This window comes from Euleptes europaea, chromosome 5, assembly GCF_029931775.1.
Source record: "Euleptes europaea isolate rEulEur1 chromosome 5, rEulEur1.hap1, whole genome shotgun sequence".
NCBI classification, from domain to species: domain Eukaryota; kingdom Metazoa; phylum Chordata; class Lepidosauria; order Squamata; family Sphaerodactylidae; genus Euleptes; species Euleptes europaea.
The window spans coordinates 44,333,153-44,358,307 of NC_079316.1; the positions used below are offsets into that span (position 1 = coordinate 44,333,153).

The window sequence follows — 25,155 nt, forward strand, 5'->3', positions numbered from 1 at the left end:
AACCCTGGGGCGAGGGTCCTCACTCATGGCTCAGAGAAGCTCCTGGCAAGGGAGGGGGTGGGTGGGGATGTGGTGGGCAGAGCTGACAGAGGAGCGGGAGCTGCCCTCCCCCAGCATCTTCTGCAGAAAAGAGAGATATACCTTGTAACAGCTGGAAGAGCAGCTTCAAATACAAGCAGCCGTGTATCCATTTATGGCAGCAGCTTAGGATACAGGAACTACAGGTGTGCGAGACAGAACACATACTGTCAAACTTTCGCTGAATGTGGGTATTCTTGTCCTCCCCTAAAAGAGAGGCTTCGTTTTTTTAAGACTGAACCACATTCAGCTTCCCTTCAAGTTAAAGAGAGTGCTGTTCCTTCCCTGCCTCCATCCAAAGCCCAACCTTTGTCACAAGACTACAGGTCAAATTCAGTGGCAGCAATTAAGACTGTTCTTGTAGAAGGGAAAACCTAGTTGCCATGTAGCCTAATGGAAGCCCCACACAAAACATTCCTCCGCTCATAGAGGAACAACAGTCATGATACAAGGAAGCAAGAGGGGGGCTGTCTGAAGAAGCAGGCCACTGTCATACTGGCTTGAGGTAGAAAGAAGGCAATAGTAAAAAGCAAAAAGGACACACCCTAACCCCCCGGGGTACTTAAATGCCATCACTATGTCAAGCCTGGAAAGGGGGCAATGCACCCTTTTTTCAACACTGCACGATCACCCACCAGCTTCTGTGGCATGTTACCATGGCACTTTTGGCTGAACCAAATTCTGTTAGACCCAATAATACTGTCAGTTTTCTGGCTCCATTAAGCCATAGTACTGCTGGAACGGAAGAACGGGAAAAGCGATGGGGGAAATACTGGTGATGAGTTGCAAAATTGATACTCATACCAAGAGGGGAGAGTTTTGGTACAGTTGGCATGGCAGAGAAGCAACGCTTGTGCTGCTTCTTTGGTTCCTCCAACTCCAGGATGTGCTTCTTTCATCCATCCAGGCCAGCCAATTTCAACTCTTGTTCAATAGCAGTGTTAGACGGGTGTGGGTTTGGGAGGGGGGTTTTTTTGGCAGTTGAAAGGGTAAGTTGATTGCACTCTACAAAGGTAAGGCCTTGGAGAAACAGGACAAGGAGGGAAAAGAACAAATGTTTTGGCTTTGTAGAAAATCAAGGAAATGCATTTCCTGAGGTGAGACAGGAAGTAGATTCCTAGCCACAGTAAGGAGATCTCCTAATGGAGGCTAGAGTGCTTCATAAGATGTACCTGGGAGGTTGGGTTGTTATACCGTGGCCAACATGAAAGTGAGAGGCTGAAATTCCAAAGAAAAAGTGTCTGCATTTAGGTTGGGATTAACATGGGTCCCCCCCCCCCCAAGACGATGAGTACAGAAAAAGTCAAACTGAAGCATGATTAGGCTTAAACACAGAAACAGAGAATCTCAAAAGGGGTAGCACTCTAGTTTCATTAAGAGACCCAACCCCCCCATGGGCAATTTGTACTAGATCCAGCCACTAGGTCAGAATTCAGAAAGGGCACCTTGAGGCAGGTGGCTGGACAAGTTATTTCCAAGTCATTACCGCTTGGGACCCCAAGGGAGGGTCTTGGGGGCCACCTGAGCTCCAAAGCTAGGGAAATCTTCAGAACTGGTCATGTCAGGAGCCTGCAGGCACAAACAAAAAGCCATAATTGGTATAAGCGCAAGACTTGTAATACACAGCATACCACTAACCTGTATAAAGAGTGAAACAGTCAACAATAGCAATGGCAAACTGTCAGGGTAATAGCTATCTTATCATGGTGCTAACACGAACAGAGATTTATGGATTATAACTACTGCTTGGTATTAACAAAAGCAATATTGCGACAACCTTTAAAAAGAAATGTTACCCCAAAAGTAAACAATCAGCTGTCAGCAGAAAACTATATCACTTATGTGAAAGGTGAATAACTTTTAAAGGCAGAAACAGGATTAGAATCCACAGTTCTCCAGCAGTGCAAGCGATGGGTGAGCTCCCCTTAGCAAACAACTCTGGCTATTCTGAGCCCCGTCCCGAGCCCCCATAGCGCTCCCCATGAGTGTTTAGACCCTGCCTCCATTGTACAGCCATTTGGTGGCAGCACAGGACAAGAGACAAGAAGGTTCTCCCTACTTCCACATTCTTCCTCCTCTTCCCCCTACCAGTGCCTTGGATCCATGGTGTCTGTACACAATGATACATTTCAGCATGTTGGAGACTTTTATCTGATGTACCTAACTAAGGCATTTGGAGGAGGAAAAACAGGCGGAATCTTCCTTTGGCTGGCCAGCCAATCTGTCCACCACCCGCTGCATGACTCTGCAGCAGCACTAGGAAGTTAGAGAGTACATTCTTTCCAAAGTTAGAGGAGAATCTGTGGGCTGTAATGCTTGCCTTGCATGTTGGTGGAACTTGTCCTAAGCCAAAGGTGTATAAACTTAAGAGATCATCTTTAAGTAGTACTTAACCAAAGGCAACCTGACGGGGCCCACATGATTCTACACCATGCAGGAAACTCACCAGCCTCCATAATTAACAATGCCTGGTGTTCCTAACTGGAAGGAGGAAAGGAGAAGAAACACACACAGGCAAAGCATACCACCTCGTGAAAAAAGCAAGGCATGTTCACCAACAGAGTTATGGAAAAGCTTCTTAAGAGTCAAAGGGAGAGAAACCCTAGTAGAGTTGTTCCAAAAGGTGTAGTGCAGATAAGGGTAGCCATGGCAACATGAGATACAGCCTATGCAACAAGTATTTTCTGTGACCCCCACATCACCCTGCCTTAGCTGGACAGTATGCTGAGTGCTCAGAGAGGAAGGACCACCAAGTTCATAAATGAAGGATTCTTACAGCATCCACAGAATAGCCTCAGCTACTATGATAGTATACTAAATAACAAGGGAGGGGATAGCACTGACCTTCTCAGTGTTGCCTGCTGTCCAAGGGGCATCTCTGACCACAAATCCCTTTGATGTAGCCTTCGCTTCTTCATGAGAAGAGGGTTTCATGTAGACTTGCATCGCCTCATTGTCTACAACATCAGCCAGCTGCAACATCACAAATACACACAAGACTAGCTGGGTTAGATATGCTTATTTCACCACAATCAAACTTTGGCTGTTTCACACTCTTAAAGACACCCCCCTACTATCAGGGGAGGGGTGATAGCTCAGTGGTAGAACACCTGCCTGGCATGCAGAAGGTCCCAGGTCCAATCCTGGAGAGCCAGTAGTTAAAACTGTTGGACTAGTATCTGAGAGAACCAGGTTCGAATCCCCACTTGTGCCTTAGAAACTTGCTGGGTGACCGTGGGCCAGCCACACTCAGCCTAACCTACTTCACAGGGTTGCTGTGAGGATAAAATGTAGGAGAGGAGAAGGATGTAAACCGCTTTGGGTCCCCATTGGGGGGAGAAAGGTGGGGCATAAATGAATTAAATAAATAAGAAGAAGAAGAGTTGGTGTTTTTATATGCCGACTTTCTCTACCACTTAAGGGAGACTCAAACCGGCTTACAATCATCTTCCTTTCCCCTCCCCACAACAGACACCCTGTGAGGTAGGTGGGGCTGAGAGAGCTCTAAGAGAACTGTGACTAGCCCAAGGTCACCCAGCTGGCTTCGTGTGTAGGAGAGGGGAAACAAATCCAGTTCATCAGATTAGCTTCCACCACTCATGTGGAGGAGTGGGGAAACAAACCCAGTTCTCCAGATCAGACTCCACCACTCCAAGCTACTGCTCTTAACCACTACACCACGCTGGCACTAAACCCCCAGTATCTCCAGTTAAAAGGACCAAGTAGTGTGAAGACATCTAACTGAGACCCTGGAGAGCTGTTGCCAATCAGAGTAGACAATTCAGTACAAGGCAGATTCACATGTTCATGAATGATGTTTTGTTGAGAATGCTCAAGCAGCACATCCAATGAAGTACATGGTAAGGAGTTTAAACCCCCAGGGATTAGTGAAAGTTTAATACAACTTTCCACCAAACTTAGTACTCACATATTCCTCTTCCAGGTTCAAGATGTGATCAATCGCTTCCTCTACGTTGTCAGGAAGTCCAGTCACAGTCACACAGTTGGGGTCAGCAGCTCCACTCTGAGGGAAACGGATATCCACCTGGAAAGCCAAAGAGGATTTAAGATGTGCTGCTGAAGAGGAGAGCAAATAAAACCATGGGAAATAGAACAAACTGCACAGTGGTGGAGATGGATACTAATAGTTTAATTTGTTTGGGTTTTCCATATGAAAAGGGAAGTAACATTCATTCTTGCAGGTGTCAAGGTCAACAAATTGACTCTCCTCATTTACTGTGCAGTGTTTGAACAGGAGCCCTGTTCTTCGGAGGGTGATGAAGATATGAATATTACTTAGTTTTGCTGTACTGAGCCATCAGAATTTGTCTGTCCTGCTCTGAAGTGGTTCTAGCCCCATCTGCAGTTACTTCTGAAAGCAAGGGAGGAAGGGATAAAGGAAAGCATGTTTCTCCTCTTCCTAGTATCTCAGCTGTGTCAGTCATTTATGGTCTTGATGTTCTTTGTACCTTCAAAACCAGTGCAATGATTTGTTGCATGATGTCATTTGATACCAGAACACACACATACTGCCTGCTGCTAAGGACGTGGACCTATCTAGCTCTTCTATTTCCCAGACACCAGTTACACTGTCCTTACCTTGAATTCATCCATGATCTTGCGAATGGCTTTACCACGTGCACCAATAATTCTGGCATGAACACGATGGTCCAGAGTGATGTCTTCCGAGACCATCTGCTCCAGTTCACCAACTATCTTCATGATGGCATCTCTGGCAGCCTCAGCATTCCTCTCATAGCCAGTGATGGTGATCTGATCCTGGGCCTTAGGGGGGGAAGTTACGATAGTTAACGTCAGGCCCCACAAGCAAGGGAGTCTCTGGCAAGGGAGGGCCAGCTGGCTGACAATGCTTCCAGAGAGCGAGAATTGGAACAGCAGACAGAGAGAATGTCCCCCTCCAGCCTTAATTGCCCAGGTTCCTCACCTGGGATTCATCATCCTTGTCTGGAAATTGTATGGTCACATCATGCTCTGTGCGGATTTGGGTGATCACAGCACCTTTTCGGCCGATGATCTTAGGGTGGTATTTGGGGTCCACAGCAACTGTCAACTTAAAGTTCCTCAAGGCCTAAAGCAACCAAATAGGGAAACATTTCAACATTAGCACAACTTCTGTCTGACAAAGAATATCACATTTAGTCACCCAAGAGGGAAGATCTAGGACAACAGTGAAAGCACCTTCTACCACCTGGCAAGATGAGGATTTGTCTGCAATCAAGGGCTCAACAGCCAGGCCTTCAACCAATACCTATGTTTCTTTGCTTCTGTTCTCTGCTCTGTGAGTTCCAATTAGTGCAAGGAGATAGCCATAGCTTAATACCAATTCTTATACTTTTCCAAGAGAATTCTTGCATTATTATTTTGTCTTGACTTTTGATGTCTGGGGATCTCAAGTTGCGCAGAGAAAAGTCTACTTAAGTCTGCAATGACATCACACACTCTTAAGAATGAAGTTGTCTACAGACCAGGACTTAGAACCATGCCTTCAAATAACCTTTCCCTCTTTTTTTTTTTTTTAAAGTATCAGACAGTTCTCCATATCTCAAAATCTGCATTGTGAATACTGGCTGGTCCTAACCGAAAGTGTTATTTTACTAATCCCAAAGGATCTCTTGCCTCTCCTGATTTCTCCCATACAATGTTTGAGGACAGTCTTACATCAGTCTTCTGAATTTGTCAGCCATGTTAATCTGCTGCAGTTAAAATTAAGTTTTCTGGCACCTTAAAGTCTCACATCTCAGTATAAGCTTTTGTGAGTCAGACCCTATTTCTGTGGGGTCCAACTCATGAAAGCTTATGCTGAAATAAAATTAAATCAGACTTTTAAGTGTCACAAGACATCACCCTTCCAGTTTCCTGAAAGCCACATGAATAAGGCACGAATCCCTAAGATTTTAGTTCATCGCCATATGAAGCTAGGGGATAAACTGCTAGTTCTCTTGGCCCGTGTCTACAAGATGTTCCAAATCACAGAGACCCCCCATTTTCACACTATTTCAGCAGCACAGATACTCACACACACACACACACAAGCTACACGCAAGCTAGTCTAAGCAAATGACTGCCCAAGTCTCAAGGCTGTGCTCCAGAAATGCTGTTCTGGTCAATAATGCAGCCTTTCAGCCTAAACTTGTACTAGGGAGTAATTTGATGTTCTGCCAACAGAGGCAGTTCCAAGCCAACAGTAATGCAGCAGGAATTTTTTACTTGTCCAGATTACACAAAACTCTCCAGTATCAGGCCCTAAAACACTGCAGAAGTTACTCATCCTGCTTAAAGCTGTTATCAGGATCTCTCCATATACACAACATCCTCAAATCAACATGATCTGCAGCTCTTGAATTTTGTTCTTCCAGTAAGGCAAGGCAAGCTGGTTGGCAAGCCACAGCAGTCCCAGCGTAGCGTACCCGATCTTCTTGCTCTGCTTGAAGCTCCTTCACTCTCTCCAGTAGTCTGGCCTTGGCACGGTCAAGGTTAAAAGCAAGCCCACTTATAGAGATGATATCGGACTGAAGCTCTGGAGCAGGAACTTGGATATTTACCTAAAAACAAGAGGCAAGCTGTCATTACCTTAAGGAGCCTTTACAGCCATCTACAACCCTGTCATCAAGGAGTAGGATCTTCCAAGTGCTTAAGAATCAATTAACATCACTGCTACTTTCAGGCTGCCTGCTCTAATCATCAGAAAACATGAAGGGCTGCAGAGAAGAACACATTATGTGATGTCACTGCATAGGCCAGATAGCAAAGTGACATTCTTTCTCCGGCTCTCAAATAATTCACACTTAAGCAACAGCATACACCGCAGGACTGGATTGTCCTTTAAGATCAACCAACCAGTTCCCCCCAAAGCTTAGGGAGAGGAGGCAGCTGAGAAGCAACTCACCTCAAATTCATCCATCATTTTCCGGATCCCAACACCCTTCTGACCAATGATAAAACGATGAAGGTCAAAGGGCACTTCTACTTCAATGGTAACAGGAACCAGAGCCTGAAAAAAGGATACTAGGATCTTAAGCAGGTTCTCTGAAGAGGTAGCAAAGGATTTTTCTGAATTACTTAATAGTTTCAACAAGGCTAAATTCCTAGAGTAAGCCACAATTAATATATCTTTATGATCATATATACTTGGATCACCTTTAATAGCATCCAGTAAGCAAAATTAGCAAACATCACCTTTCAGGACATGCAGATACTCCACCCCTCCCTAGTTCTATGCATACTCAGTATCAAACTCACTCACCTGCAGGGCCTCTTTGGCCGCCTCACATTTCTCTCGACGGCCAGAGATGATGATGGTGTCACATTTCTTTGGCGAGCCAGGATCAGCTTCTTTGGACTCTTTCCCTTCATTGCTTTCTTTACCATTCTCCTGCACTGCTAACTCTGCGGTAGGAGCTGCAATCACAGAAGATAGAAACAATTAGCCTTAAACTCTCAGCTACTATCTAAACTTTCCATGTTCACAGTAGTACAGAATGCGGATTGTTCGGCCTTTAAAATCCCAGCAGAGTCTGGAAAGGGAGCATTTTAAAAGCCTCTCATTTAAGTGCCATTAGTCATCATCTCATTAGAAATGCACTGGATGCCCAAGTCATCCCAAAGACCCAAGTCAAAGCCCAAGGCCATTCGATTACAAGCAACATTTTTTAGTAAACATAATACCGGCAATCTATAAAAAGTTATTCATTAGTCAATTTTCACTGTATGGTGGGACAGCATTACTTGATGAAGAAAGAAGACATTGAGGTTTATTTATTTATAATCTGACTTCATTGAGACTCAAGGATGATTACAAAAAAAAACAAAAAAACAACATTCAGACCACATGAGACATCTTGTAAACAATGCAATAGAACTAGGATTACAGAATTAGAAAACAATGCAAATAAAACATTAAGGCATGACATACCATAACACACTACGTGAGTTACAAAAAGTAGAAGACAACATAGTAATAGCAAAGTGATATATATATAAGCATTGCAATAGACTCCAATCCTATCATCATATAAAAACATTCTGCTGAGTTGTTCCATTACATGGCAACTGTAAATCCCTTTATAAAAATGTACTCCTGAACATTTCTGTTTTGCACTTTCTGCAAAATAAGTGTGTGGGTTTTTTTTTTGACCTTCTCAGGCAGGCCATTCTACAAGGGAGTCAAAACAGAGTCCATGTATAGGAGCTAGGGCGGCCAACCATTGGCTGGCAATTCCTAGAAGCACTGCAGTGGGTGGGGGGACTTGAGATGTGACATCATGACCGTCTAGGAATTTTCACATCTCTATGGTTTTGCCATAGGGATTTTTAAAATTCCTAGTGTAATGACATCACTTCCTGTTCCAAAACAGGAAGTGACATCCAGGTGTCGATTGGCACCCTGTTGTCCATGCCACTTGACTGAGCAAGGACAGGGGACAGGAAACATTGCTGGGAGGCCCCCTGCAAAAGCTGCATGAGTGGCAACCCTAGTTGGATCTGTTGCTGATCTAACTCATTTGCTAGGTGACATACCCTCAGAAGGCTTTACTCAGATGTGCAAAGCTCACACAGCACCTCTTCATTTCTCTTTACTGTTCTGGAAGTCAATTAACCAACTCTAAGTCATCCTTAAGGCAAATCTGTAGTGGTTCAAGGTCATGTTGAGCCAATCCCTCGGGAGCATATATGGGCTTTTATTTTTACATGGTCAATTCCTAAGGAAATCAGATTGCTAGAAAACGTTCAAGAAATAGTAGCTTATATCCTACCACTTTCTTTGCTCAGCTCTGTCAATCTTGTAGGCTTCCAACAGCTGAAGCATCCTCCCTCTGATGCAAGAAGCTCCTTTTTCAGCAGAAGCCTCTTCCGTTAGAGGAAGGCTGCTTGGACCAGAGGAAGGCCTTCCAAGCTGGTTGAGCAAAGTGGCAGGATGAAAGCAGTCTGCCTATAAAATCGTGGCAAACATAATTTTGTTCCCCCAAAAGGGCATTTGTTCTCACTAGCAGACTATCAGGGCTTCATACCTGTGTTCTCCTCCCGGTCTGGGAATTTGATCTGAACACCATAGTCACGGGTGATCTGCTGGATCCTGGAACCTTTGGGGCCCATAATAGAGCGGTGATACTTCTGAAGAATGGTACATTCTATTGTCACCTGAGCTTCCTGCAAGTAGGAGAGAAGAATTTACAAGATAAAATTGTAATGACATTTTGCAACACACAAGGATCTCACTAATACACCCAGTGTGGTCTAGGGATCAGAGTGTCCAACTAGGATCTAGGAAACCCAGATGTAAATCTCCACTCTGCCATTAAAGCTTGCTGGGTGACCTTGAACCAGTCACACATTCTCAGGTTGTTGTGAAGATAAAATGGAGAAGAGGGGAATGACACAAGCTGATTAGGTCCCTGCTGGGAAGAAAGGCAAAGTATGAAAGTACCATAAAATGAGTATCTGAAATGGGCCAGGTGAATCTGTTGGACCTAGTTGTTTATTCTCAAAAGTGTGCATTGTTTCTAATAGGAGCAAGGCATGGCTCAGTGATTAGGAGCGCATGTTTCACAAAGCAGAAGATCTTAGGTTTCCTCCTTGCCATCTCCAGTTGAATAAAGTCAGGTGGAAGACACCGGGAAAGACCTCTCTCTGTCCTAGATGCCAGAGGGCTATTGACTGTCAAAAGAGACAATATTGACCTAGACAGGTCAACTAAGTTTAAGGCAGCTTCATGGGTTCTAGTCATAGTGCAAACATCTGTATAGACACAAACCCTCTCCTGCTTCCATTCGTGCTTTAAAAACAATTTTGAAATTTACCTGAAATACTAAAACAATCATTTTGTCAGACAGCAAGCTAAAAGGTACACATTTTTCAAAGCCACTGTCACCAAACTAACAGTAAGCATCGAACACCCACAAGACAAGTCAGAGGCTTAATTCCTTTGGAAAGAGAGCTCTCCAATATACCTTAAAAATCTGAGGAGTTTCACTGTAAGACTATGAACGGAAATTAAAGTGAGCATCCCTTCCCTTCTCTGTCAATTCATTACTGAAGGGTATGGAATTAAGGGCAGATCATCCCTTTAATTCAAGCATTTTTTTAAAAAAGCGAAGCTGTAATCTACTCAGAAATAGAAAACACATTTTCCCACAAAGACGTGCCAGAGTTATCCAAAGTTAATCCAATAGGACAGGACCTTATATATGGTGGTCACACAATTCCAACGAAAACTATTCTAATTACAGCCAAATGAAGTTCAGAACCATATAGACTAACTCGGTGGGCTTGTTGTCCAGCTGTCTGAACCTGTATCATCGCACACAACCTAGTGTGGGCATCAGCCTTCTAGACTAGAAAACACTGACCAGGGGTCCATATAAAAGAGAGACACTCACCAAGTCATCAATGATCTCCTGGATGCGTTTCTTCGCTGCTTCTACACAGTCCTTTGCTCCTTTAAGGGTGACCTTATCACTCTGCGTGCCAGGACGGGGAAAGCTCACCATCACACCCCCATACTCCTCCGCAATGGTCCGTAGTACCTGCCCTTTCCGGATGACAAAATGCCGGTGATGCTTAGGGTCCACGGTCATGGAATCTTCGACTACGTTGTCCTGCAAATACACGAGGTCCAACAGTGAGTAGCAAATTTTATCCAAGACATTTATATCCAAGTTTTAAAATAAACAAATGCCTTCCTCACCAAGTTCTTGATGAGCACCTCCAGCTCCTTCTGAGCGTCCTTGACCGCTTCCTCCGTTCCCATAATAGTTATCAGCTCCTGGTCTTTGTCCTCTGAAGTAGGGAAGATGATGCGAGCTCCTGTGTGGTCGCGCACCTTGCGAATGTTGCCACCTCCTTTGCCAATCAGGAACTTGTGATACTCTGGCTTGGCGCGCAAGTCTACAGTAAAGCTTTTGGTTTGCTACGGGGAAAGAATAATCGAAAGTCAATATATAAAATTCTTTGGCATTTCTCTAAATTCTGTTTGGTGTAATGACGACAAAAGGCTACCATGCACTTTACCCTTCGGCAAGTGCCTGCTTGCTAAACCTAATCATGGAAGACAAAATACATCATTCTAAAGCTTCATTTTTGAATCTTCGTGCCCAGAGACTATTCAGTGTAGGAATAGGGAAGGCAAAAACCCATACTTGAGACTGCACATTGTGAACAAAATTCTATTCCAGGAAAAGTAAGAAGAAAATGACCCTACCGATCATGTCAATAACACTGGTTTGCCTGCATCTAATCAGCAAAATACCCACTGCTTCCGCTAGTGACAGAAAAGGCTCCATAGCAAGTTCTCCAAATATTTGCAGCATTGCTCACACCAGGAAGGATCTGTGTCCTAAATAAATTTGCAAAAAATATTTTTTCTTCTAAATGTTAACTCAATTAACTACGGGTTTTTGTTAAAAATGCATCCACCTCCGGTAAGTGTTCTGGAAGCCTGTGAGGCAACAGTTTGTTGATACCCACCCACCAGAATTTTCTCAGCCTCCCGGAGTTTTGAGTAGGCCAATTCCTCCCCCCCCCCTCCATTTATCAGACACACGGCTGCTCTTAACAGCCTGTCCCTTCCAGAGCATTTTCAGTCCTCCTTGTGCTAGTTTGACGATCTCCTTGCCTTTTATTAATTTACAAAGTTGTGTTTTTCAATCTACTTGGGGAGTCAAGATGTCCTTATCTTGTCCAAGAGTGGCCCCATCATGTAGCTTGTGTCATCCACAAAGGAGTCAGCTACCTTTAAACATCATGAACAGAAGATGGGAGAGTCCCCCCCCCCCACATGTGTATACCTTGAGTTCCTTTGGAAGAACAGCAAGATTCAAATTAATAAATATGAACTCTTAAAATTTGCAGTAAATAAACAGCAGAGAAAGGCAAACAGAACTACAGCTTTCAGCTCCTGTACTACACATCTTGATCGGCTCCACAAAGAGGCTAGACTGACACAAGATAGGAGGGTGACAGAAAGGCCAGCTATTTAGCCAAAGGGACCACTTGCTCTCAAGTAACCCAATAGGGCCAGACTCACAGCCATTAAACCCAGCCTTGTCAGAGCCACCAGGCCTATAAAATGTAGGACGTGTCTGTTCTTTAAAAAGACCAAAACCTAAAAATAAAAACTACATATGAAGAGTGTTTATTTGGGTAGTAAACAGAGAGTCTGTTCTAACTAGGGATGAAGTTTAAGCTTGTCAAGCGCCAAGAAGTTATTCTGAAGGGACCAATAGATGTCCAAATTCCAGACAAGCTGCATATTCTCCCAGACACAGGCAAGACTCTGAGGAAGAAACCAGCATGTTGAAGCTGCCCCCCCCCTATGCTTAAATATAGGCTGTGCACACGTAACCAAGCAACAATCCCACTGATAGGGGAAAACCACCAACACCACACCAAAATGCCCTAGAGCAGTGGTTGCCAACCTTTTTTCACTTGCATACACCTTGGCAGCCTATTTCCATAAATCGTACCATTTATATTACCAAAATGTTTGTAATTGATATAGCTAGTTATTTCAGATGCCTTTTCCCACCATTATTCAATTTTTTTCACATACCCCTAAATTTCCTGGTTCGTACATGTACTCCAGGTTGGGAACCACTGCCCTAGAGGATAATTCTTTAGCAGTACACTTGACAACAAAGACTTATTAGCCAATCTAACATTAACAGAAATGTGTAACAAACTGAGGAAGGAACAACAGTTTGATGGAAAACTAGTGTTTTGTAGATTTAATCTCAACTTGTCCAATTAAAAGGAGTAGCAACTCTTTTCGAGGCCCTTGAGTGTTGATGCTGATCAAGAACAACTGCAGTTGGTTAGACGGCTTATTGGTTTTTAACCCAACATAACAGGGAGCCTCATAATCCGAGTGGTAACCTCAGCCACCCAAAGGTAGCTTAGATTCAAATCTTGCTCAGTCTCCATCTGCTATGTTATATTAGCTGCCAAATCTAACCATCCTGGAATAAGAGAAATACGCAGGGCTCAATATCCATTAGTTACATCTGGACCTTCACATAATTTCAGTGATAAATATTCAGATCTACAATGGGAGGGGTGTGATAACCTTATAGCACCCCTCCATGATCAAAACATACCACCAACTTTGTCTGCACTAGGAAAACAAATGCAACTTTTCATTCAGTTTAGATATCGATACCCCACTTTTCTCCCCAATGGGGACCCAAAGCAGTTTACAATTGTTCCTCCTCCGTTATTTTATCAACACCACAATTCTGTGAAGTACTTTAGGCTGAGTGTGACTGGACCAAGGTCACCTAGTGAGCTTCCACTACAGAGTGAAGACTCAAACCCAGGTTTCCCAGACTGTAGTTCATTACTCTAACCCACTGGTTCCCAACCAGGGGTCCACGAGAACTAAATTAAGGTCTGCAAAACAAAGTTATAAACCTATAATAAATTAATATTTTCAATTAAAAGTTCTCTATTATAAAAATATATATTCAAATATTATTCTAAGTTTAATGTTTAACTAACAGTTATGATTAAAGTTTATTTTCAAATTCTCGGAATTTTTATTTTGAACCTTGGGGTCCCTGCACCAAACAAAAAAGTCCTAGTGGTCCCTGGTCAAAAAAAGGTTGGGAACCACTGCTCTAACCACTGTACAATGTTGCTGGCTCTGTAACTCTACTGCATCCCGGACATAGAGTTAAAAGTGCAGTACACTGGTGTTAGCCATGGTACCCCTACTCTTTACACTCCAATAGAAAAGCTGTGCTTTGGCCGCACATCCAAAACTACTCAAAGATCATTGCTGAGGGAACTGGCCACCCAACGTCAACTTTTTCCCCTCATTCACAGTTCTCACCTTCTCCTCTGCCAATTGAAGTAGCTGTTTCTTGGCCTTCTCGACATCCTGGGCAGGACCCCTGATGGTGACAGTATCACTCCCCGAGCCTTCCGTGGGAAAGTGGATGTGAACCCCACCGCACTCCTCCATAATGGAGCGGATGAAACGACCTTTGGCACCGATTAGTGAATTGTGCAGCTTGGAAGGGATAGAGACCTCCATCTCAGCAATGTTAGCCTAGGAAAAAGGATTAGAAATCTCTTTCTTCTTCCCATGTGATGAAACAGTAAGAAAGGAACAGGATCTAACTCTGCAGATACTGGGCTTTTACTACTAGGAAGATCCCTATTAACTCTCATTTAAAGCAAATCTAGGACACAGGCCAAGAAGAAGCTGAACGTGTCAGCAAATGACAGTCACCAACTGAAATCAGGCAGCAGTATTCCCATAGAAGTGCACTTATTCGCCTCAAAAATAATTCTAGAAGGAAAATTCATCCACATTAAAAGGAACAGTAGTAATTATTTCAGAAACAGTCTGGTAATGGAAAACAGGAAAACAAAAAGGATTAAAATCCTGCCCATCTTAGATATAGCTGATCCCCTGTGTACTGCATCTCGAGAACCCCATTTGGGTCATCCATTCTCAAACTGTTTGTTAAACAGCTGGGTGGAGGGAAAGAAAATGAATCACTGAAGGGCAATGGCCCAACAGCACATCTTACACATATCTACTTGCACTCCCTGAAACATCAATTATCATATGGATTATCCACAAGACAGAATTGGCTGCCAGTTTAAGAGAACTCCCCCTTCTTCTGCATGCTGATCGTGGGACAGCAAGTAGGATTTGGCAATTCCTTTTCCTTCATTTAGCTCAGTGTTCATTCCACATATTTACTTTCAAGATCAGCCACTTGTGTCTAAGCTCAGTGTTGCTAAGGTGTCTTTAAAGTCATGGTTTATGAAATGAAACAACATTTCATTAAATCTATTCCAGCAAGTCACGGCTCTAAGATAGCTTTAACTGTTACATTTTGAAACAGCTTTTGGGGAGGCGGGGGGGAGAGAGGTGACCGGTCCAATACAAAATTTCTTCCCACTGGAGAGTTGTTGGAGAGAACAGGCCTGAACAATCTTTTCAAAGTAGCACACTATTTGCTGCTTTTAAGCAATCATGATTAAAACAGATGATGCTGAAGAACTGGGATTTTAATCTTGGGATTGGGGCGGAGGGTGGGATAGGAAGGTAAGAGAAGAAGTATTTTGTGTATTCCTGTTTCAATATTATGGGCATTAGCTGGCAATTTATTTGGAAACTTTAGGGAGGAGTGGAAAGCATATAAAGTGGGGAAGGGGAGCCAAGCTAATAGACACTTCCAAAAAGAATCATAGTTCCTTTCAAGGAAACTGAGAAAGTCTATGTCCAATTCTTCTTTAATTTAATTAGGAACATTAAGTAATACTGGGTTCTACCTGGAACACCTTAAAACCAACTCAGAAGGGTAATTCATCTTACCAAGTCTTTTTGGATGGATAGGATCCGGTTGCGAGCAGCTTCACAGTTGGCTCTTTTTCCCGTGATGATAATGGTCTCTGAATTGCTGTTCTCTGCTGGGAGATCAATCTTAGTGTTGCATTCCTCACGGATCTACAGAAAGAGTGGGGGCAGGGAAAGGTTAAGAGAAACTAACAGACTGGCTTCCAGCACAAACAGGCAGATCTTACCAGTGAAGGAGAACTTTGGTTTGATCCACATGACACAGTTTACCATGTTTCTGGCTAGTGATATGATGTGTGGAACGAATACTTGCCAGGAGTGCTGATTATTGCAAACTAGGATACCTGCTGTGTGGTGTCAAGTATTATCCCTCCCCAAAAAAAAAAAATCCTTCCATTGCAATGTGTTTCCCCCACCTCCCCTTCTCCCAGATTTTTAAAGGTTCCATATCCCATGAGTCACTGCTGACTATTTAAAGGAAGTCACAGATGTAATTATTTTGAAGGAGAACTGTAGACTCTTAGAGACAGCTAGATAGTCTCCTGGGACCATAATGCAAAAATTCTAATTGTCACAGACCAAAAAGATTACATGAAATCACTGTGGAATTCTTGAGGTGGCAAACTAAGAACTCAACATGCTGAATGTATAGGGTAATCTTTCTAAATGAACGTTGTGTGAAAACAGAAAACTCTTGAGGAAACAACAAAGTTCTACCTTTTTGATATTTGCGCCGCCTTTCCCAATGATATTCTTGTGGAATTGTTTGAAGATGGGAACAGAAATAGAATAGCTGTTTTCAACCTTACACCGAAAGAAATAAAGAAAGGTGTAAACAAACTGTAGTTATCAATAAGCGTAAATTCATCTGTGTCTTGTTTCACACATGGCCAGCAATATGCAATACCAACCACAGACTGTGTACTTCCAGCCAACTACACAAGTTTTCTGTAGGTGACTGAGAAGTGAAATTATTCTTTATGTTCAATTGGGTACACAGGGCAGGCAGAAGACTGGCATTTTCTCCCTGTGACAAGCCATGTTTTTGCATCCTAAAAAGGTAAAGGTAAAGGTCCCCTGTGCAAGCACCGGGTCATTCCTGACCCATGGGGAGACGTCACATCCCGACGTTTTCTAGGCAGACTTTGTTTGCGGGGTGGTTTGCCAGTGCCTTCCCCAGTCATCTTCCCTTTACCCCCAGCAAGCTGGGTACTCATTTGACCGACCTCGGAAGGATGGAAGGCTGAGTCGACCTTGAGCCGGCTACCTGAAACCGACTTCCGTCGGGATCGAACTCAAGTCGTGAGCAGAGCTTTTGACTGCAGTACTGCAGCTTAACACTCTGCGCCACGGGGCTCCTTTTTGCATCCTACTTTGAGGAATTTTCCTTGTGACGAGAAGTAAAAGTTGAGGCTGAAGTTGTTCATCCCTCAAATAATTCCCCTCTATGCTTTGTGAGTCCCAGTATTAAGAAAAAAATATATTGTGGAATAGTAAGCCAATTCAGGTTAGAACAGAGGCACACAAAAACTACCAGGAACAGCAGCTGAACAACAACATTGAAAAAATACACAGAAAGTGCATTACTAAAAAGGCTTACTAAAGAATCCTACTCAATGGGGCTTACTCCCAAGAAAGAGTTCTTAGGACTGCACTGTAAGTGACTAAGGACAATCAGCGATGTGGGCAACTGATAAGAACAATATAATGGAAATCAAGGAATAGAACTAGCAGGACTTGCTTTTGAAGTCGGGGGGGGGGGGAACAGACTTCACCATTTACAGCTTCAGACTCTACACTAGTTGCTTTTTGGAGGCCTGGATATAACAGAGAAAGAACTCCCAACAAGTGATGCAACAGCAAGTTACCTTGAACACTTAAAACAGTACCAATTGCTTAACTAATTAAAAACAAAGTTATTTACAGTCCTAATGCAACCTAAGACCAAACCCGAAGGGGGGTGGAAGCATGAAGTGTCTCCTACCAAATCTGCCACCATCTTCTGCATGTACTTTGAGCATTTTTCCACTTCGTTCTTGGGTCCCCTAAGCTGGACAATATCACTCTTATGTGATGGATCTGGGAAGTTGATGATAACCTGCAAGAAGTGGTCAAGACAAAGTCACGTAGAAATGGTCAAGACAAAGTCAAGTGGCAGACCATCATTTCTATAATACAAAATACAGAGTCTGCTCGCCCACCCAACCCTCTCTCTTTAATCCAAGGGAAGATCCTGTATTTGTTATACAACACCTACATAAATGTTGGAGTTAATGAGCACTCTGAATACTGGGACACACACACACACATTAAAAGTTGCTTAAGATCCCCCTTGCGTCTCTGCCTAAAACAGCATATTTAAAATGCAACCACCAGAGGGCATTTCTGTGCTACTGCAGCATATCAGGCAGAAAGCCTTCCTTAGTTTCAGTCCAGCCTCTGAAGAAACAGACATCAGGAATGCATAGAAGAGGAAGCCCCACATGGCCAAAGTAAGTTTGTTCCTGAAACCGCTCTGGCCTAATCTCAAAAAGTAGAAGAATCTTGGGACAACCGAAGATACAAAACAGAAAGGATCAGCAGAAGCAGGGTACAGCTGCAACTGGAGCAAAGAGGGAATAAAACAGAAAAAAGGAGGTGAATTCTGCATTATAGGAGGCTAGGCACTTGAGAGACAGTTTCAAGGGGTTCCTGTGGAAGCACAAACAAGGCAATTCTTCAACAGCACAAACAAACATGCAAGCATTTACTAAAGGCAAATTAAAAATCAGCTGACAGAATGAACAAATGGTTGCCATTATTTGTCCCAGTTTTGTTGTAGCGTTACAAATCTCACTGCAATGTCCTGAACTGAGACTCTTTGAAAACCATTTTCAAGGCAGTAGTACCAAAGATCTTTCCTTTTGCTTTTAACACTAGTAGTGGTTATACTGTTTTTACATTGTAATGGCCTATGGCCATATACAATAAATTTGACTTGACCACTAGCAATGACTGCCTGTCTGAAGGTAAAAGGAAAGCACCAATCCAGATTGCTGCTATTTTAGGAACTGAAACACAGAAAATAAAAGAGAACAAAATCCTGACAACTTGTGGGGAAGGGGAGAAGCTTCCCCCCCACAATGCTTCAGAGTCATCAATGCTGAGTGGTGCTCACCTTAACACTGACCTAGATAGAAGCACCTAATAAATATAAAGAGCATAACCCCCTATTTTTAAATAGTTACCTCTGGGAATTTGTCTCGAGTATCCCGAATCCGTTCACCCTTCTGCCCAATGATAGTTCTATGGAATTTTTGATCAATGATCAGATCCTTAGTGCGTTCATTTTCCTGAGGGGGAAAAATCAAATGGTTCTTATGGTGATACAGGTTGAAATGCATGGAAGCTTTTTATTCAGTCTCATACTGTGGGAAGTGATTTGCCTGTCAGTTGACCCTGCACGGTTTGCCAACCTTCAAATAACATCCTTTTCGTTTGTCATCTGTCAGAAGCAAAAGAATAGCCCCTTAGTCTGTGTGGGGCAAAGTGGTCAGAAAGGCTTGCTAATGGAGGTTAAACCTTCCCGTCCTGGACAGAGTTTTGCCCTCCTTGGCTCACCATACGTGATGCAAGTTCCAGCAGCTCTCTCTTGGCCTCTTGAACTCCCTGAGGGTCTCCTTCAATTCGGATTAGGTTGCTCTTCTCATTGTCTGGAGGGATTCGCACAGACACTTTGTACTGATCCTTAATCCTGTTGACTGTAATTGGGAAGATTCTACTCAGAACACTCATCTGATGTCTTGTATAAATCAAAACCTCAGAATTTCAGAGTAAGCAGCTTTCTCTCCTCTGAGGATCAGCTTAGGCTCAAAGTGACACTGACCTATTCATGGAGGACAAGCCAGTAGAGTGAAAAGTAGAAGCTCATTTTTCTCATGTAACATGAAGTTAAAAAATAAAGAAAACCAGTAAGACACACGTACCCACGTCAGAGCTGTATTGCCCCACACCCAGCATTCTCAATAATTAGCCACTCTAGTTAGGAACAAGTTGTTCCTCCATTAAGAAATCACTTTAATCAAAAACTAGATTTCGAAGCCTGCACCAATGATAACAGTTGACATTTTAGCCATCTCAGCTCCAAGTTGGAAACTGAGAGACAGAACACAAACATGAATACAAGAGTAGGCATCTAACTCACTGTTGGCTCCACTCTTTCCAATAAGGTGCCTGTGAAACTTGTGGTCAATGCTGATTTCTGCATAATCCATTCGGTTGATCTAAAAAGAGGTGTCTACAGTTAGTCAAAATCAGGAGTAACAGCATATTCTTCCAACCTGGGGGGGGGGCTGTGGGAGAGGGAGGGAAATAGCAATATATGACTTGACACCCCAGATAGCCACCATTACATCCAGATGTCCAGTCCAATAAGGCAGCTACATAATTCAGGTTTGGATTTGTGGGGGGATAGCTTGGGACAGTAGCAGTTGCATCAGTGCCTTACCAAAACATATTCCAACACAATCCTTTATTAAGTTTTCTATGACGTGGCCTTTTGTCCCTAGGGCAGAACATATAGCCAAACTAAATCTTACTGAAGACAGTGGACTTGTCCCTGCTATTAAATATAACCTACATGGTTGTCCTACTGGTCCAACAGCTTGAGTAATGCTTTGCAGTATACAGCTATACTGCATTTTCAGCTTACTCCCTTACGTTTGAGAGAATGGTACACAATTAGAGGCCAAAGATTGCCAACTCACCAGATCTTTGACCATGCTCTCAATCTGTTCTTGAGCCATGTTGACATCCTCTGTGGGTCCCTCCAGGGTTATTTTATCCTCGCCTTCAGTGAACTCTATATGAACCTTTCAATAAGGAGACAATACAGCATCAGCATGAAGTTACGAATGAGGAATCAGTGAACAGCATTGGGTTTTGATGCATCGCTTAGGTTTATATTCTTTAAAAACAGCTGTTGGAAGCAGACAGAAACAGGGTCTAATTCTCAAATGAAAATGCATGAAAGTCAGATGCTTAGAGCATCTTTGAAAGATGGCCAGTTTGAGATATGAAGTGGTGACTGAAGTATTTAACTGCTCATTTCCACAGTCTTGTTACCAATTTATCCACACCCTGTCTCTCACTCCAACTCTGACTTCGTGAGATTTCTTGGAATCTTTGACCTTGCATATCAGAATTCCCTGTAGGTATAAGAAGCTATATGCTATTCCTCAAAAAAGGCTCAATTATTTTTGCTGGGAGGGGGCTGGGGGAGGGGAACAAGATGGTGCTCTCTGGCCCTGATCACGCAGAAAGATGGCATAAAAACATAGTAAATAAATAATATCTATTTGCCTTGGCTTCTCTGTAGCAGCTACAATAATTACATATCAACAGTAAGTTCCACGAGAGATGGCATTTTAAAAACAACAACCCATACCTTTGGCATCTGTTGGGTAATTTTGGCCAAGTTTTGCCCTTTCTTTCCAATGATGAAACGATGAAGCCAAGAGGGGGCAGAGACAGAGGAGACTGTGAAACTGTTGGCCTGGGGGAGGAAAAGGGGGAAGACATTGTTAGTATGAACAGCTATGAGTTCCCTGAGCAAAATACCCTGCCCCAAATCAAACACATACTAACCATCCCAGTTCCCAGCTCTATCCAACATCACTGTTGCCACATTCTCAAGCCAGTTGCCAAACAAGAAATCGCAGCCTTCAGCACTTCTGATATTATTCAACAATTATGTACTTTGAAGGTACAATAGCAAAATAAAAGGCACCACATCACTGCCTCTGATGAGCTATCTCACATGAAGCCTATAGAGGTTCAGGGGTACCTCTGGCAGCACATAACAGCTTATTGTTCAGTACATTTAAAAGAAAAGCCCTAACAAGACTGAACTGCATCCCAATTTACCTTGGCATAGACCTCAGTCAGCGCCTGCCCAAGCTTTTCAGGTTCGCCGCGCAGTATCACAGTCTCCGAGCTGCTGTCAGTGGGTGGGATTTCGACCGAGACTCCAGTTTTTTCCAAGATCTCCTGCAGGGAGTTCCCTTTGGGGCCGATGACATACTTGTGCTGGGACTTCTTCACCTCCACAGCAATAGTGGTAGTCTTCTTTTTCTGTACAGGGGAAAGAACTTGAACATCAGTCATGGGGGCGGGGGGAGAAGAAACAGCAACTGGGTGTAGGGGCAGAAATCAAGTAACATAAGAAAGGCCATCCTGGATCAGACCAACGTCCATCAAGTCCAGCAGTCTGTTCACACAATGGCCAACGAGGTGCCTCTAGGAAGCCCACAAGCAAGATGACTGCAGCAGCATTATCACCAGAAAGGTAGTCATCATCTTCTTGCCAAGATAGGCAAAGGTTATGAAGAAGAAAATTTGTGCTGAAATGGATAAGTCTAGCAAAAAGGAAAAAGCACAGTGGCCAAGAAATAAGGTATAATGTCAATATACTGTAAAGTCATGAACATATACACATACAAAAATGCACAACCTACATAAAAATGCACAACCTACATAATTGATTCTGCTTAGGACTTGCTGCGCCAATATACAAGTCCTAAACAGAATCAATTGTCATAAATAGACGTGCTGTATAGCACACAGAAAGGACAATGCAATGAATAGGTAATATGCAAGTCTTAAAGCAATAATAGTGATGCACAAAACAGGAACAGGCAGGCACACATAGGTCGGTTATGAATGGTCGGTGTAGCCTCCTTCATTCCGTTTCAGCCAGGATCAAGTTTTTGAAAATGCACGTTACCTCATTCCTTTTTGGCTCAACCCTGTTTCAACCCATTCCTCTTCTTTTCCCATTCCTCTTCTTGCCCGAGTCAAACGGTCTTTCCTAGCACATACCAGATTCAGAGAGCGAGCATACACTTTCCTCGCGTTGAGCTTCCTCCCCACCCCCACTTTCCAAACCCCTCTTCTTTTCTATTTGCTGATAGCAATACAGGGACAGCAGCAAAGATTGGCTTCTCTCACAGCCAATCAAGAAGAAGTGTGTAAAGAGGCAGGGATTCAATTGCTTCCTGCTTCCTGGGAGCTCTTTCTGGGAGAAAGGCTTTTTTAAAACAAGGCTTGGATTTCGCCCCCCCTTCTTTCAAATGGCTCAGTTTTTTGTTCTTAAAATGCTTTTTTATGCGGCAGTTGGGTCTGGGGGAAGGAAATGTTCTCTCACGAGGTAAGCCAATCACAGACCAGCAATTAAAGGGGTGGGACTTGATTTGAGCTTGGGAGACTGCTTTTCTGTATTCATGCCTCCAATTTGCGCAGTTTATTCCCTGATCATTCAAGCCAATGCATAGTTTTCCCCAACCCAGGTTGCTTTGATCCTGGCTGAAACGGGGAATAAAGAAGGGTAAAGTGAGCATGCATAATCGGCCATAGGAAACTTTTGTCCCATGTACACTGCAAACACAAAGGTGAAGAACAAGAAGAGAACTGCAGGCAAAAGCATTAAAAGCAGCAAGATCATCTCAGTTTTTTGGAATACCACCACCCCACGGTTTGGCCGCTTATACTTATTAAGTGACAACTCCTCGTCTTTCTAGAGCCTTCTGTTTAGCTAGACAATGCTAACTCCTCTATGGTTATGCAAGGCAGAATTTTGAATATACCGTACCCAGACAGGACCTGTCCTTGCTCTTCTGGCTCTATTGATTCATTAGCTCATGTCCTTTTGGAATGCCGCTTTTATGAGGAACTTCGATCAAGTTATATCTCTCCCCGTTAACATATAAATCTAATACCTCTGTGTCTGACATAATGCCTTTTTTATTAAGTGACAGGAACCCCAAGGCTACATTGTCAAAGGCAAGATTTATTTCAGTCCTCATATTCCCCAAACATTAGATTTAAAATCATGCTGCTCAAGATGAATGGAACAAGGAGCTTCTAAGGGATAAAGGAAAGGCTACAAATGTGAGGACACTTTCTTTCCCAAATCATTTCTGCAGCCAGGAAGAGAAAGCTGGGCAGAGAACTCTGATCACTACAAAAGCAGGAAGAAGAATGGGGCTCTGGAAGTCGCCCTTGTGCATGCACAGCTCCCGATGCGGGACTAAGAACCATACCTTCTCCTCATAGATCTTCTTCACACGAGCCACTGCTTGGGCCAGCTGCTCCTTCTCTCCAGTGAAGACTATCTCTGTCCTGTTGACGCTGGGAGGGGGGATGTTGATGCGCGTCCCTGTCTCCTGCATGATTTCGCTCACCAGCTTGTTGAAAGGGCCAGCAATGAAAGGATGGTACACCTTCTCCACCTCAAGCCTCTCTACTGCACGTTTATCCTGAGGAAATCAGGTTTAGTTACTTACGCAGTGTTGTCTGAGATGGCATTAAAAAAAAAAAAACACTTGCTAGAAACCATTACCAAAGAATGCCCAATCTCAAATTCCTGTACTCCTCAGCATGACACGCCTGACAACGATGACATTCATAACTCTACTCCTCCCGCATACCAAAATTTGGAAACTTTATTATTGTTCCATGGCCCCAAAAACTCAATCCCCCATGGCATCTTTTACAAACCAGACTAGGCTGTGTCTGGATGAGCGTGGCTGTTAGAAATGTTCAGGAGAGTGGAGAAAAGACCTTGAAGGGAAGGAGAACAAAGAGTCTAGGAGCACAAGGAAACAAAGTTGGTGGGTGGAGCATGCATGTGCACATGGAGGAGAAAGACACTGCATTCAGATTTTGCAGCTGCATCCATGGTTATGCTTAACAGTCAAAGGGAATCAATCTGAAAATGGAACAGGCAGTTAGGTTTGGTAAGGGCAATATGGATAGAACAGGAACTGCCTTATTTGGAGTCTGAAAAGGCCATTGTAGTTATCATGGAAAGCCAACACAAAAAAACCACTCTCTCTCTTCAATAACTTAAGGTAAGAGGTTAAGGAGCAACCTCTCAATACCTGAGAACATGACTCCAGACCAACACATTTTCCAGAAACTCTCCAGCTGAATAACAGACCCACGTTGCTGTGGGAAACAGAGTTGTTACAGCATCTGTGATACCTGAGTAGCTATCAATATGTGAAGTAGACCAACGTTTAATCTGAAAGCCATATGAAACAGTCAGATGCTGCCTGTGTATATGGGCTGCAGCTTGAATGTGATGAAGATACCAACACAGTGTTACCTGCATGGTCATATTTCCTTATTAAAATTGCTCACAAAGCTGCAAAATCTGAGGAGCATTACTCCAGCCTTCAGTGCTCTGTAAAGATCATGCTTGACACACAAAGACAAACTGAGCCACCTTACAATAGGGGCTGGCTGAAATCATTTTTCTCAGAGGCCATTAAGGCGAACACAGTTTTACCTGTTCAGCAGAGATCAGCACGATCTCGTGACGAGCCTTCTCAATCCCTTCTTTGGTGCCGGTGATCTTGATCTGGTTGCTGAGGTCATCCGGGCGGGGGATCTGGATCTTAGTGGCAGTTTTGAGCTCCAGGTCCTGCAACTTCTCTCCGTTTTTGCCAATGACAAAACGGTGATGCTCCTTGGGAATAGGCACTGTTGCCGAAGCCTACAGCAGAGATAGAAGTATTAAGGTGGAAGTACAAGTCAATTCCACACTGTAAATGCATCCCCCTCTGCTTAGAAGTTGGGCTGACCTATTCAATACAGGCCAAAGAATTTCAGTGGCGGCCGCTTCCCCTATCAAAAATGGTGCAGCATTAAAAAAACTGCAGCTACCAGCGTTCACAATTATATCCAACTATGAGAGATCGAAGACCTAT

The 25,155-nt window shown here is 43.4% G+C and overlaps 1 protein-coding gene across 1 annotated transcript in view; it reads right to left on the bottom strand.

Annotated features, from left to right (window-relative positions):
- Nucleotides 1–1,397: 1,397 nt before the first annotated feature.
- HDLBP (high density lipoprotein binding protein) overlaps nt 1,398–25,155 on the bottom strand; it is a 59,613-nt gene continuing 35,855 nt past the window's right edge. Inside the window, exons 6-28 of the mRNA XM_056849376.1 lie at nt 24,735–24,941; nt 23,485–23,700; nt 21,311–21,517; nt 20,832–20,939; nt 20,152–20,256; nt 19,590–19,668; nt 19,007–19,146; nt 18,634–18,738; nt 17,391–17,504; nt 16,124–16,210; nt 15,425–15,556; nt 13,925–14,143; nt 10,784–11,005; nt 10,476–10,694; nt 9,108–9,246; nt 7,343–7,497; nt 6,986–7,090; nt 6,507–6,641; nt 5,024–5,167; nt 4,678–4,863; nt 4,007–4,123; nt 2,923–3,051; nt 1,398–1,647 (exon numbers count right to left, since the gene is read on the bottom strand). Of these exons, the coding sequence (XP_056705354.1) occupies nt 1,561–1,647; nt 2,923–3,051; nt 4,007–4,123; nt 4,678–4,863; nt 5,024–5,167; nt 6,507–6,641; nt 6,986–7,090; nt 7,343–7,497; nt 9,108–9,246; nt 10,476–10,694; nt 10,784–11,005; nt 13,925–14,143; nt 15,425–15,556; nt 16,124–16,210; nt 17,391–17,504; nt 18,634–18,738; nt 19,007–19,146; nt 19,590–19,668; nt 20,152–20,256; nt 20,832–20,939; nt 21,311–21,517; nt 23,485–23,700; nt 24,735–24,941 (3,357 nt within the window). The 3' untranslated portion in view covers nt 1,398–1,560. The remainder of the gene's footprint in view (nt 1,648–2,922; nt 3,052–4,006; nt 4,124–4,677; nt 4,864–5,023; nt 5,168–6,506; nt 6,642–6,985; nt 7,091–7,342; nt 7,498–9,107; nt 9,247–10,475; nt 10,695–10,783; nt 11,006–13,924; nt 14,144–15,424; nt 15,557–16,123; nt 16,211–17,390; nt 17,505–18,633; nt 18,739–19,006; nt 19,147–19,589; nt 19,669–20,151; nt 20,257–20,831; nt 20,940–21,310; nt 21,518–23,484; nt 23,701–24,734; nt 24,942–25,155) is intronic.